The following is a 13,472-nucleotide window of genomic DNA, read 5'->3' as shown; positions in this document are numbered from 1 at the left end:
TTAAATTTGTAGGCTAGCCCTGGGGTCCAATAGGCAGGGACCTTGAGCCATAGAGGGAGTGACACAAAAAGGATAGGCTATGGAACTTGCTCTCCCTAAAGCCCTTGACCCCTGTGCTTCTGTCCCAGGTCCTTAGTGATACTTGAATGACTCTTCATGACATTTGTCCCCCCAAGATATTATTTCCTAGGGTCTTATACTTTTGATTTCATACAGGAAACGGTATATAGATGCTTAAAAATGGTAATTATTTGACAAACTTTAGCATAGTAGTGCTATATAAACTGCCACTCTCCCCTCACTTATAAGTGACTTAAAATAGAATTTAAAGTTATGAGGGAGTTAGATTCCAATCTAATTGTGCTTTCTCTACAGCCAGCGTTCTTTCCATCATACCAGGACAATATCCTGGGGTCTCAACCTTTCCCATTCCTCTGGAATCCTGGTGACACCTTTGTCTCCCTCTCCATCCTCTTTCTGACTGGGTCTAGTACGCATAGTGGAGGGATTCAGCCAAACCTTAACCTTACCCCAAAGTGTGATGTAGTCATGTTGTTAAGGTTTGTTTACATGTAGTTCAGGGTTGCACAGCTAGGAAGTGTCTGAAACCACATTTGACCCTGGGACCTCCCATCTCTAGGTTGAGCCACCTAGGTGCCACAGCAAACTTTTATTTTTAATAAGTTTTTATGGATGTCTAAATTTCCATATTATTCATTTTTATAATAATCTTTTAAAACCAAAACCCTAAATTACATACCCATATAAATAAGTGATAAATCATGCATTTTCTTCTGCATTCCTACTCCAACAGTTCTTTCTCTGGAAGTGGATAGTGTTCTTTTACATAAATCCCTCAGAATTGTCCTGGAACATTGCATTGCTGCTAATAGAGAAGTTTATAACATAACAAATAGTATTTTTTTTTTAAGATAAAAAGAAAAATAGGGGGCAGCTCAGTGGATTGAGAGCTAGGCCTAGAGATGGGAAGCCCTGGGTTCAAATCTGGCCTCAGACACTTCCCAGCTATGTGGCCCTGGGCAAGTCACTTAACCCCCATTGCCTAGCCCTTACCACTCTTCTACCTTAAGAGTCAATACACAGTATTGATTCTAAGACAAAAGGTATGGGTTTAAAAAAAATAAGGGGGAAAAAAACCAAGATGATCAGTTGATTAAAGGAATCTAAAAACCTATGCAGTCTATAACACCTGGACCTTTCCCCTCCATGGAGGAGTCGACTAAGGGTGTCCTGTCATTTCTCTTTAGGGCTTACTGCTCTTCACATTGTTGTAATTATTGGATATCTTTTTGGCTCTGCTTACTCCACTCTGGATCATTCCTCGTAGATCTCTCCATGTTTTGCTGATTTCATCACATACATAATTTCTTTTAAAATACATAATTTCAGATAAAACCCCAAATGGAGATCACAAAGAGTTGGAGGTGACTTAAAAAATGACTTAATAACAAGCATGAACTATTCTAATGTGTATTTTATAAAGCATGTACAAAAGTAGAAAAAAAATTTAAGTGAAATATTTTTCAGATAATTTTTATTTTGGGGTGAATATAATGTGATTGAATATGCTCCTTTAACTTTTAAAATCTTATTCAACATTTTATATTATTTCTATTCAGCCATGAACTGAAATACCCTGAAAACAAAAGAACAAGTTAGGAAGGCTAGTGTTTGACCTTCCATTGGTGGGACCTCTTGGTCTTTCATCAGTGTATCTTGCATTTGATATCTAGGCTGAGTGAGCTCATTGTAAATCCATGTTATAATTTTTTTTTGAAAAATTATTTTTCTGTGCATTAATAATTTATATTTCCCAAATGCATATAGGCACCAATAATACCTTGCTTTTATTAGTCAACAGTCAGCCAACCAGTATGTATTAAATTCTCAGAGTATGCCATACATTTGATTTCATCTGGGGGAAATCTAGAGAAGCTATATCCCGAACTAGAACTTAACAGCTTCATTTAGCCAGCATGATAGAAACAATTCTTGAAAAGCTCAGATCAATAACTCAGTCTAGAATACAGACTCTATATAAAGGGATGGTTTTAGACAGAAGTTCTGTCATAGTCCTATTGGCCTCTGTTTTTAAATCTGTAAAAGGAAATAGAATAGTACTCCAATATCTCTTTGCTAAGAAAACCCCAAATGGAGATCACAAAGAGTTGGAGGTGCCTAAAAAATGACTTAATAACAAGCATGAACTATTCTAATTCTAATCTTTTTTTCCTTTACAAACCTGACACTGAGAAATCACATATAGAGCTGATCATAGCACTGAAATCTGTCCCCCTTGGTGACTTTCTACCTTCATTTTCTAGATCTTTTCCCACATTTTCCTATTCACTCTGCTTAGGGGGAGTCATTCTTTTGGAATTGTTCAATTATTTCTGTTGTATCTGACTCTTTGTGACCACATTTGGTTTTGTATTTTTTTTAAAATATATTTTATTTACCCAATTACATGTAGTAATTGTCCACATGTTTTCTCAAGTTATAACATCCAAACTGTCTCCTTCCCTCTCCCCTCCTAGTGATGATAAGCAATTTGATCTGGGTTATATATGTATTATCATGAAAAACATTGATTCTAAAATAGAAGGTAAGAATTTTTTTTAAGAAATGCATTCTGAGGAGGCAGCTGAGTAGCTCAGTGGATTGAGAGCCAGGCCTAGAGATGAGAGGTCCTGGGTTCAAATTTGACCTCAGACCCTTCCTAGTTGAGTGACTTTGGGCAAGCCACTTAACCCTCATTACCTAGCCCTTACTACTCTTCTGCCTTGGGACCAATACATAATACTGATTCTAAGTAAGGGTTTGTTTTTTTTGTTTGTTTGTTTTTTTTTTAGTGCTTTTTGATTATCACCCTTCTATAACCGTGCCCAACAGCCATTATCTCTACAAGTCCTGTATATTCTCTACTTTTGCTGCTTCCTTGGTTTCACAGCTGTCCTAGTTTTCTTGCTCTGGCTTCTTCCCTCTCTCTCTCTCTTGCAGGCACTGTCTGCTCCTAATGCAGCCCAATTGGACATCATAGTCCCTGGATGCCTTGCTTCTTCATTCAGAGGGCTATTGTCCTCATTGTCACCCTGTTAGGAAGAGATTTGGCAGCCCAGCTTGCTGCCACCATCCCTCATGCCTCCTCCAGACAGAATGCCTCCAGGAGGAGCTTTCAATACTGATGTGGGTTGTCATGGATTCATAATTTACTAGAGTCCTCTCAATCCTACCATAAGCAAGTTAGCAGCAAATCTAATTTCTCATTCAGATGGACTCAAGGTGACTACAATGACCAAAAAATTTTCTGACAAACCTCCTAAGAACATATATTGGCACTCTAGGAAGGAGAAGGATATTGTCAGTTTTGATTATATTAAGGAAAATTATCTCTCCCCCCCCCCCCCCCAAACATAAAGGGTTGTTGCTGCAGGAAGGGGGGAGGGGTAATGGAGGTAGAATAATATAAATCAGAGGTGGGAGGGATCTTTGAGATCATCTAGTCTAGTCCCCCTCCCCCTTTGAGTCTTTAAAGGGGGAAGTATCATGTCCAAGGTCAAAAAGATAACTTGTTTTTTGATATTTGAACCTTACTGCTATTACCTCCACCCTAAAGGAGCCTATTGTTATAGATGTTTATTTAGATTAGATAATGTACTTACCTGGTTAGGAGTGCAAATACATGCAAAAATAAAGACTGCCCTCTGCCCGCCCCTCCTACCCCCTCCCCCCCAGTTTAGATTATAATGGAAGGGAGGCAGCTAAATGGCAAAGGGGATTGAGAGCCATATGGAAGGTTCTAGGCTCAAATATGACCAGAGATACTTCCTAGATGTGTGACCCACCCTGGACAAGTCACTTAACCCCCATTGCCTAGTCATTACCATTCTTAGAATGATTCTAAGACAGAAGGTAAGGGCTTTAAAAATACACACACAAGAAAATAATATTTGTACGAGGTGGGTTAGTGGCTCAGTGGATAGAGTACCACATCTGAATTTGGCCTTAGAATTGATTCTAAGACAGAAGGTAAGGGTTTTTAATTAAAAAAAAACATAAAAGAAAACTATATTTGTAAAGTGACTCAACTCAGTAGATAGAGCACCAACATCTGAAGTTGGGAAGACCTGGGTCTTCTACCTGTTGGTAGAGTTGTGAACTGATCCAGCCTTTCTGGAGGACAATTTGGAACTATGCCCAAAGGGCTATAAAACTGCATACCTCGTAATCTAGTAATACCACTACTAGGTCTGTAGTCCAAAGTGATTTTTTTTTAAAAATGAAAGGCCCTACTTGTACAAAAATATTTTATGGCTGCTTTTTGTGGTGACAAAAAATTAGAAATTGTAGGAATGTCCATCTGTTGGGAAATGACTGAACAAATTGTGGTATATGATGATGATGGAACATTATTGTGCTGTAAGAAATGATGAATAGGGTGATTTCAGAAAGAACTGGAAAGACCTTCATGGACTGATGCAGAGTGAAATAAGTAGAACCAGGAGAAACATACACAGTAACTGCAATGCTGTCGAATGCTCAGTTTGGAAAGACTTCGCAACTCTCATCCCCAGTGACCCAGGACAATTCTGAAAGACTTATGACAAGAATGCTATCTAATTCCAGAGAAATAATTGTTGGAATCAGAATGTATATTTTGGCTTTATATGTTTATCCTTTTATAAAAATGACCAATATGGAATTCTGTTTTGCATGATGATACATGTATAACCCAGATCATCTTTGGGAAGGGAGGGAGACAATCTGAATCACATAACTTCAGAAAACGTATATGGAAACTATATATGGAAATATATTATATATATGGAAAATTATTAAAATACCTTAAAAAAAAACTTAAATAAAGCACCAGGCCTGGTGTCAAGAGGAGGAGCAGAGGAGCCTCAGACACAAAACTCTGTGATCCAGGGCAAATCACTTAATTCCATCTTATAAGGCCCTTGGCCTTTTGTCTTAGTTGTTTCTAAGACACATAGTAAGGAGTAAAAAAAAAAATTTATTTTTTGTCATCAAAGGAATTTGGTTGGACTCCTTTACCTTTTTTCCCCCAAATAGTTTAGATAGCATTGGAATTAACTGTTCTTTAAATATTTGGTAGAGAGATAACATTTATAAAAAGCACTTAACATGTTGCCTGGTATATAGTTAGGCTCTGGTCTGCTTCTACCTTTCATAGGAGTAATTATTATGCAGCCCCAGCCCAAACCTTTCTATTTTAATCAGATTTGCCCTGGTTTGGAACCAGAGCATTAGATCACTAATTAAATGAATGAATGAATCAATTAATTAATTAACAAACTTTTAAAAACTCTTAACTTCTGTCTTAGTCCAGGCCTGGTGCTCTTTCCACTGTGCTACTTAACTGATAAATTGGTAAATTAAAAAAAATTATTATTATTCTCATCATCATTATTTTCTGCTCAGGATCACACAGCTAATAAGTATCTATGGCTCTATTTAAACTCAGGTCCTTCTGCCACTTTGAGATACCTCAGGTTCAGAAAGCCTTTAGACAATCCTTTTATGTTTTGCTCACCCAAACTCCTTTCCCATTTTACAAATGGAGAAACCAGAAAAGTAAGATTTCTGAGATCAGATGATAAATGAGTGGCCAAGTTGGTCCTGGCGATTAGTTCTTTTTCTCAACCTAGTGCTCTAAATGACTGACTTGGATTTCTGCAGGAATCCTTTTGGTTCAATAAATCATTATAAATGACTTAAAATATTATAGAACATTATAGAAGACTTAAGGAATACACTCATTATTCACATTTTACAGCTGAGGAAATTTAGGCTTGGAAAAATTAGGTTTTGTTCAGTTTTTTCAGTTGTTTACGATTTTTCTGACCCCTTTTGGGATTTTCTTGGTAGAGATAATGGAGTGATTTGCCATTTCTTTTTCCATTTAATTTGTCAAATGAGAAAACTGAGGCAATCAGGATCGAGTGACTTAGTACTCGGAGTCATGCAACTTAGGTTAGCTAACTTGTTCATAAATCACATAGCTAGTTAATACTAAAGTTAGGACTTGACATTAGAAAAAGCTTCTTAGTTGAGATTTTAAAGTATTTTTTAAAAGAATAAAAAGAAAAATATATGCACATATTACATATATAATATAGTTTATAATATACTATATAATATTTTCATTATCTGCTATATAATGATATTTTATATTTCATTCATAATTATATATGATATATATATATGTGAAAGTATTATTATGCCACCAGTGCTGATGGTATAGACTCCTCTTTAAAGTCTTATGGGAAATTGAGAATCCTAGAATTTAGACCTTAAATATTATCTGGGCTAGTAGGTCCTGCAGAATGCCAGGCCTGGAGTCAGGAAGACTATGTCTGCCTGAGCTCAAAATTGGCCTTAGATACTTCCTAACTGTGTCTTAAGTCACTCAACCCTGTTTGCCTCAGTTTCCTCATGTGTAAAATGAGCTGGAAAATGAAATGACAAACCACTCTAGTGTCTTTTCCAAGAAAACCCCAAATGGGGCCACAGAGTCAGGCATGACTGAAAATTCACTGAACAAAGGTTATCTACCTCTGCCATTGTTTTGTTTTTTAACAAAAGAAAAAATATTCAGAATAACTTCAGGACCAGGAAGTGAACTAAGGTTCTCAGCCGATCTGGAGTGCTTTCTGTGACTGTTCTGGGGAATATGGACAGTCTCTGGGTTTGGAGGGAATGCTCCTTCTCATGTCCCCAAACCTAGACCTTCCTGGTGACCATTCTAGTTTCTAGGGCGCTTGTCTCATGCTTCTGCTCCAGTCCCTGTCCTCTCCCTAGAGTCTTCCTGTGGAATAGGAGATATGATAATTCTGTGCTGATTGAAGTTTGTAGACTTGTCTCCCTCCCCCTTCTTCCTCCTCCTGACTGGCGCCCTCCCTTTGAGTACTCTGGGTGGGAAGGGGGAGGATGTTTACATTCCTTAAACTATCTAATCAGGGCTTTTTCAGGCTTTGAATTTTTTAAATAACTGGAATTGAGGAAGGGGTGGATGGCCTCCCATTCCTTCTTCACCTCTTTCCCCCTCTCTTCCACATTTGTTTTGTCCTTATGGTCACCTACAGTTGGGTCCCCACTATTGGACCTCCCAGCTGGCACCTCTAAGTGAACTTTTATGGATAATTCTTTTTCTGTTCCTAGACTAAGAAGCTTCTTCCATAAAACCACCTCAGAGCTTGTCATTTTCTTTTCTTTTTCCTTTTTAAAAAAATTTATACCATCTGCCTTAGAATTAATACTAAGAATCAGTTCCAATAGAGAAGAGCAGCAAAGGCCAAGCAATGGGGGTCTGAGGCCAGCTTTGAACCCAGGACCTCCTGTCTCTAGGCCTGGCTCTCTACTAAGCTACTTAGCTGCCTCACAGCTTGCCTTCCTTCCTTCCTTCCCTCCCTCCCTCCCTCCCTCCTTCCTTCTTTCCTTACCTTCTTCCCTCCCTCCCTCCCTTCCTTCATTCATTCATTCCCTCCTTCCTTCCTTCCTTCCTCCCTCGTGAAATAACAAATTTCGACATAAAGTTTTCCAAAAATTATATGATCCAGATAGTCCTCTTCCTCCCTTAGCTTGCCACTTTCTCTTTTTTGTAATTTATTTATTTGGTTGGTTTTATTACCAATTACATGAAATAACATTTCCACATAAGTTTTCCAAAATTATATGATCCAGGTTGTCCCCCCTTGTCACTTTCTAAGGTAGAAAAAGCTAAACAGAAAGTTGCCTGAGTTGACAACCCTGAAAACAGACAAGACTGTGGAGAGTTTGGGTATATGCAGACTTTTGGCATTTAGTTTAAGGTATTAAATTTTATTAAATTAATTAAATTAAGGTATTCAATTTTATTTTCTTGAATTACATTTAAAAAACAGTCTTCAATATTTTTCTTTTTTTTTTAACCTTTACCTTCTTCCTTAGAACCATTGGTTCTAAGGCAAAAAAGCGATAAGGACAAGGCAAAGGGGGTTACAGGACCCAGGGTCACAGAGCTAGGAAGTGTCTGAGGTCAAATTTGAATCCAGGCCCTTCCATCTCTAGGCCTGGCTTTCAGTCTACTGAACCACCTAGCTGCCCCCACTCTACATTTTTTCAAAGACTATTCAGTCTTGAATTCAATCCCTCCCTTCCATCTTCTTTCCATTCCTACCTCCTTTAGATGGTAAGTAATCTTTTATAGATTTCATATGTACAATTGTAAAATGATTTTCCATATTCCTTTGTGGAAAGAAACAAATAGAAAAAAAATTAAGAAACTGAACACAATTTGCTTTGGTCTGGATATAGACTCAGTTCTCTTTGGAAATAGATGGCATTTTTTAGCATGAGTCCTTTGGGATAGTTTTGGATCCTTGTATTGCTGAGAATAGCTCTTACTCACAGTTGTTCGTTCTAAAGTATTCCTGTCACTGTACAATCTTCTGGTTCTGCTTATTTCACTCTGATTCAATTTGTGTAAGTCTTTACAGGTTTTTTGGAGCTCTTCCTACTTAACATTTCTTTTAGTATAATAGTATTCCATTATAATCAGATACTATAACTTATTCAGCCATTCCCCAATTGATGGGTATCCCCTCACTTTCCAAATCTTTGCTCCCCCCCAAAAGAGCTGCTTTAAATATTTTTGTACATATAAATCCTATATTTTCCAATCAGCTCAGGTCTTTACATCAGGAATGTTTGAAAGACATCTATTTCATTGAATATCCATTTTTTTCCCCCAGAAGGATTATGTTCAATTTTCTGGGTAAGTGATCCTCGGTTGAAGTCCCAGCTCCTTTGCTTTCTAGAGTATCATATGCCAGGACCCTCTCTCCTTTAATGTAGAAGCTGTTAGGTCTTGTGTTATCCTATGGCACCACAATATTTGAATTGTTTCTTTTTGGCTGCTTTTATATTTTCTTTATTTGACCTGTGAGTTTTGGAATTTAGCTATAATAGTCCTGGGAGTTGTCCTTTTGGGATCTCTTTCAGGATGTGATTGGTGGATTCTTTCAAGTTTTTTTTCCCTTTAATCATGGCTTTCCGGTAGTCCAATAATTCTGAAATTATCTATGCTGGATTTAGTTTCTAGATTAGATTTTCCATTCTTTTTTTTTTTTCATTCTTTGATTGTGATTGTTTCTTGATGTTTCATGGAGTTATTAGCTTCCACTTGCCCAATTCTAATTTTTAAGGCAAGATTTTCTTGAGTGAGCTTTTTCTTTTAAGTACATTTTTGTTTATCTTTTTCCATTCCACCCATTCTGCTTTTTTAGAAATTCTTCTCTTCTATGGATTTCTGTGCCTCTTTTAATAATTGGCCTATTCTGTTTTTTTTAAGATATAAAATTTTTTTTCTTGTGCACTCTTTTTTCATGATTTTCCTGTATCACTAATTTCTTTTCCTATTCTACCTCTCTCATTTGATTTTTAAAATTCTTTTTGAGCACCTCCTTTAATTCTTAATGAATTAAGTGTTGGCTTTGTTGTCTTCTTCCGAGTTTAAAATAACGTTCTATGTTAAGTTTTTGTTGTTGTTATTTGCTCATTTTCCTTTTCTTTTAGTTTAAAAAACTGTTCAAAGTTAGGCTCTGTAACTGTGGGATCAGAAACACTTCCAAGCTTCAGTTTCTTTGTGCAGCTATTTTCAGAGCTGGCACTGAGGAATCTGTCTGCTTTCTGTTCTTCCAAAGTGGTATAATCTAAGGAGAGATGTGTCTGTCAGAAACCCTAAGCATCTTTTATCCTTTGGAAATGTGACCAGGGTCCCCTGCTCCCCTGTGGCTGCAAGTGCCGGTGTATGCTGGTGTTCCTTACCCTGCAACTGTGCCCCAAGGCTGTGACCTACTTCTGGGTATGAGCAATGGGAGAAGAATTTTAAACCAGTTGTCCAACCCCCTTTATCATCTGGCTGAGAGTTCCAGAAGCTTTTGATGCTTCAGTTGTGCCCAAGGCTTTTTGCCTTGGGTAAGGCCTGCCCTGGCCCATTGAACTCTACATTCACGCTGGTGCTAGATTCCTCTTACTGGCCTTCTAAGTTGTTTCGGACTGAAAAATTACTTCACCTTATATTTTAGTGATTTATGCTGCTCCAGAATTGGTTTTGAGGCATTATATCATTGCTTTTTTTAGGGTAATCAGCTAGAAATCAGATGGGTCCCTGTACCTTCTCCACCACCTTGGCTCTGCCCCATTTTCTCTTTTGGCATTTGATTTCTTTAAAATATTAGGGCGATGCATTGTTGGTGGAGTTGTGAACTGAGCCAACCGTTCTAGAGGGCAATTTGGAGGTGTGCCCAAAGGGCTATAAAATTGCATATCCTTTGATCCAGCAATATCACTTCTAGATCTGTATCCCAAAGAGATTTAAAAAGATGGTGGGAACCTCTTTGTACAAAAATATTTAGAGCCGCTTTTTTTTTATGGTGGCAAAGCATTGGAAATTGAAGGAATGTTCATCAGTTGGAGAATGAATGACTGAACAAATTGTGGTGCCTGTTGGAGGTGGAATACTATTGTACTATAAGAAATGACAAGCAAAATGATTTAAAAAAAAACCTGAAAAGATTTGCATGAACTGATTCAGAGTGGCATAAGCAGAAGAAGGAGAACATTGACCACGTATAACAGTATAATGTGGGGGGTTAGCTGTGTAGTTCAGTGGATTTAGAACAGGGAAATCCTGGGTTCCAATTTGGCCTCAGACTTCCCTGTTGTGTGACCCTGGACAAGTCACTTAACCCCCATTGCCTAGTCTTTATCCTTCTTCTGCCTTGGAATCAATATGTAGGATTGATTCTAAGATGGTAGATAAGGGTTTGAAAAAAGACTGTATAATGATCAACTGTGAAAGACCTAGTTACTCTCAGCAACACAATGATCTAGGATGGTCCTTATTTTAATTTTATTTTTAAATTAATTGGTTTATTATTTAGAACATTTTTCCATGATTCATGATTTTTCCTACTCCTCTTCCCTCCCCTCTTCTTGGAGCTGATGAGCAATTTGCTATATGATTGGTTTATACATGTATCATTGGATCCAGGACAATTCTGAAAGTCTTATGACAAGGAATGCTATCCACTTCCAGAGAAACAACTGTCGAGTCAGATGGATGTGGTTCAGAGTTTTGGTTTCATTGCTTTCAATACCACCAGTATGGAAATGTTTTGCATGATCATACACTATTATCTATATCAAATTGCTTAGGAATTTCTTCAGAAAGAAGAAGGGGAGACAATTTGGATCTTATAATTTTTGAAAATGTTTATTAAAAATTATTCTATGTGATTGAGAAAATAAAATATTTTTTAAAGTGAAATTAGGGTTCAATGGGCAAAGGTTTGGAAAAATGAAAAGATGACAGTTTCAGTCCTCCAAAAGTCAGGTTACCCACTATACATAAAAAATTAAAAGTTGGTGTTTTGTTTTTAAATGGTGCATCATGCACTTGGCCCCACCATTCCCAGGTGTTCCCAGGATTTAGAGTTGGAAGGGATTTTGGAGATCATAGTGAGGTGGGGTTCACTATATTAAATCCCAACTTAGTGCTTACAAACAATTGGTTTAGGCCACTATAGCCAAGAACTCCCCCAATGCCAGAGATCCACCATCTTCAACTTTCCAGGCAGTAGAGACTCCATACAGGCCCAGCCAGGCCTGACTTGGCTGGGTCTTTTTTTTTTTTTAAATTAAAATTAAATTAAATTAAAATTTTTTAATAATGAGTAGCAAATTTGTGTACTTCATTACTCCTTGTGGTGTTCTGGGCTGGAAGTGTAGACTGAAAAATGTAATTCCTTAGAAGGTATGGACTATCAATTAAGTGTTTATTGAATGAATAACAAATAATACCACCACCCCAATGCTATCTTCTTTGCCTTGGGCCTCTGGGAATCCCTAGCTCTCCAGTGCTACCTCCTAAATTAGGCCTTTATTTATTTGAGAATTTTACCTTCCGTCTTAGAATCAATCCTGTGTATTGGTTCCAAGGCAGAAGAGAGGTAAGGACTAGGTGATGGGGGTGAAGTGACTTGCCCAGGGTCACACAGCTGGGAAGTGTCTGAAGTGAGATTTGAATTCAAGACCTTGTCTCTTGGTCTGACTCTCAATCCACTGAGTCATCTAGCTTCCCCCTTAGAGATATGTAAAAAATAAAATGTTATGGATGATGACTATTAGTAATTGATGTAATTATTAATATAAAATGACTAAGTATTGGCTCATCTTTACATTATCCTCCTGTGCATTGCCTCCATAACAGGTGCCCAGATGCCTGTTGTATTGCAGTGAATTAAACTAATAATCACATTTATCTAGCATTTTTTGAAGGCTTGCAAAGCCTTGTACCAGTTATCTCATTTGTTCCTCACAATTCAGTGAGGTAGTGCCCTTGTGATCCCCATTTAGCAGAAGACAAAGGGAAGCCGAGACCGGCTGGGTGACTTCCCCAGGAATTCTGGGCCGGGCTAGCCCTCGGGTCTTCCAGACATCACGTCTAATACTCCAAACAGGCAGCCACCTGGTGCCCTGTCCTGCCTGCCCAACCCTGCCGCGGCTGGTGAGCCCTAGCCAGAGCAGGAAGGGGGAACTGTTCTCTTTTATATCTGTGGCCCAGTTGCTTACCTGGGACTGGTGAGATTCTCTCTCTTTTTCAGACGGTGGAGCATGGCTTTCCCCACCAGCCCAGTGCCCTGGGCTACAGCCCCTACCTCCGAATCATGGCTATCGGGACCCGATCTGGAGCCATCAAGCTGTATCCTTTTCACACGCCGGCCCCCTTTCCCCAAAAAGGATCCCCAAAGGTACTCTGAGGAAGGTCACTTCTGTCCTCCTCCCAAAGCCTACCTTTTCCAATGGCCTTGGGGTGGGAGACGGGGCTGCTTACCTGAGAAAAGGGGGGCTGAGCCCCTTCTTTCCTCCTCCCAAAGCCTACCTTTTCCAATGGCCTTGGGGTGGGAGATGGGGCAGCTTACCTGAGAAAAGGGGGGCTGAGCCCCTTCTTTCCTCCTCCCAAAGCCTACCTTTTCCAATGGCCTTGGGGTGGGAGACGGGGAGGCTTACCTGAGAAAAGGGGGGCTGAGCCCCAAGGCCAATGAAAGGCTCTTTTCCTGGAAGCTGAATGATTCCTTGGATCCCTGAGCACCAATTTGACCCTGAGTCTATAGCTCTCCACCCCTGCCCCAACCTGATTCTTTGAATGGATGAAAAGCCTTTTGTTTCCATCCTGGTTGGGCCCTGGGGAGACAAATGCAACAGCTATGACTGTCCTGCCTGTAAAGGTGGTACCAGCGGGTTTAAGGTGAAACCACACACTGGGGAAGTAGAATTTTATAGACTCACTTTAAATCCACTTACTTAGACGCCGCACTTTAAACTTGAGTTCATTTTATCCTATTTCTAGGAGGCTTTAATGATTTGCCCTACTGAGGGATAAG

The 13,472-nt window shown here is 38.8% G+C and overlaps 1 protein-coding gene across 5 annotated transcripts in view; it reads left to right on the top strand.

The window, feature by feature from the left end:
• Nucleotides 1–13,472, top strand: part of LLGL2 (LLGL scribble cell polarity complex component 2) — a 78,036-nt gene that overhangs the window by 40,087 nt on the left and 24,477 nt on the right. For all 5 annotated transcript variants that reach the window (XM_056817142.1, XM_056817140.1, XM_056817138.1 and 2 more), the window contains exon 3: nucleotides 12,693–12,790. In XM_056817142.1, the coding sequence (XP_056673120.1) occupies nucleotides 12,693–12,790 (98 nt within the window). The remainder of the gene's footprint in view (nucleotides 1–12,692; nucleotides 12,791–13,472) is intronic.

The sequence above is a fragment of the Monodelphis domestica genome, chromosome 2, assembly GCF_027887165.1.
Source record: "Monodelphis domestica isolate mMonDom1 chromosome 2, mMonDom1.pri, whole genome shotgun sequence".
In the NCBI taxonomy this organism is placed as follows: Eukaryota; Metazoa; Chordata; class Mammalia; order Didelphimorphia; family Didelphidae; genus Monodelphis; species Monodelphis domestica.
This window is presented reverse-complemented; position numbering and strand designations above follow the sequence as displayed.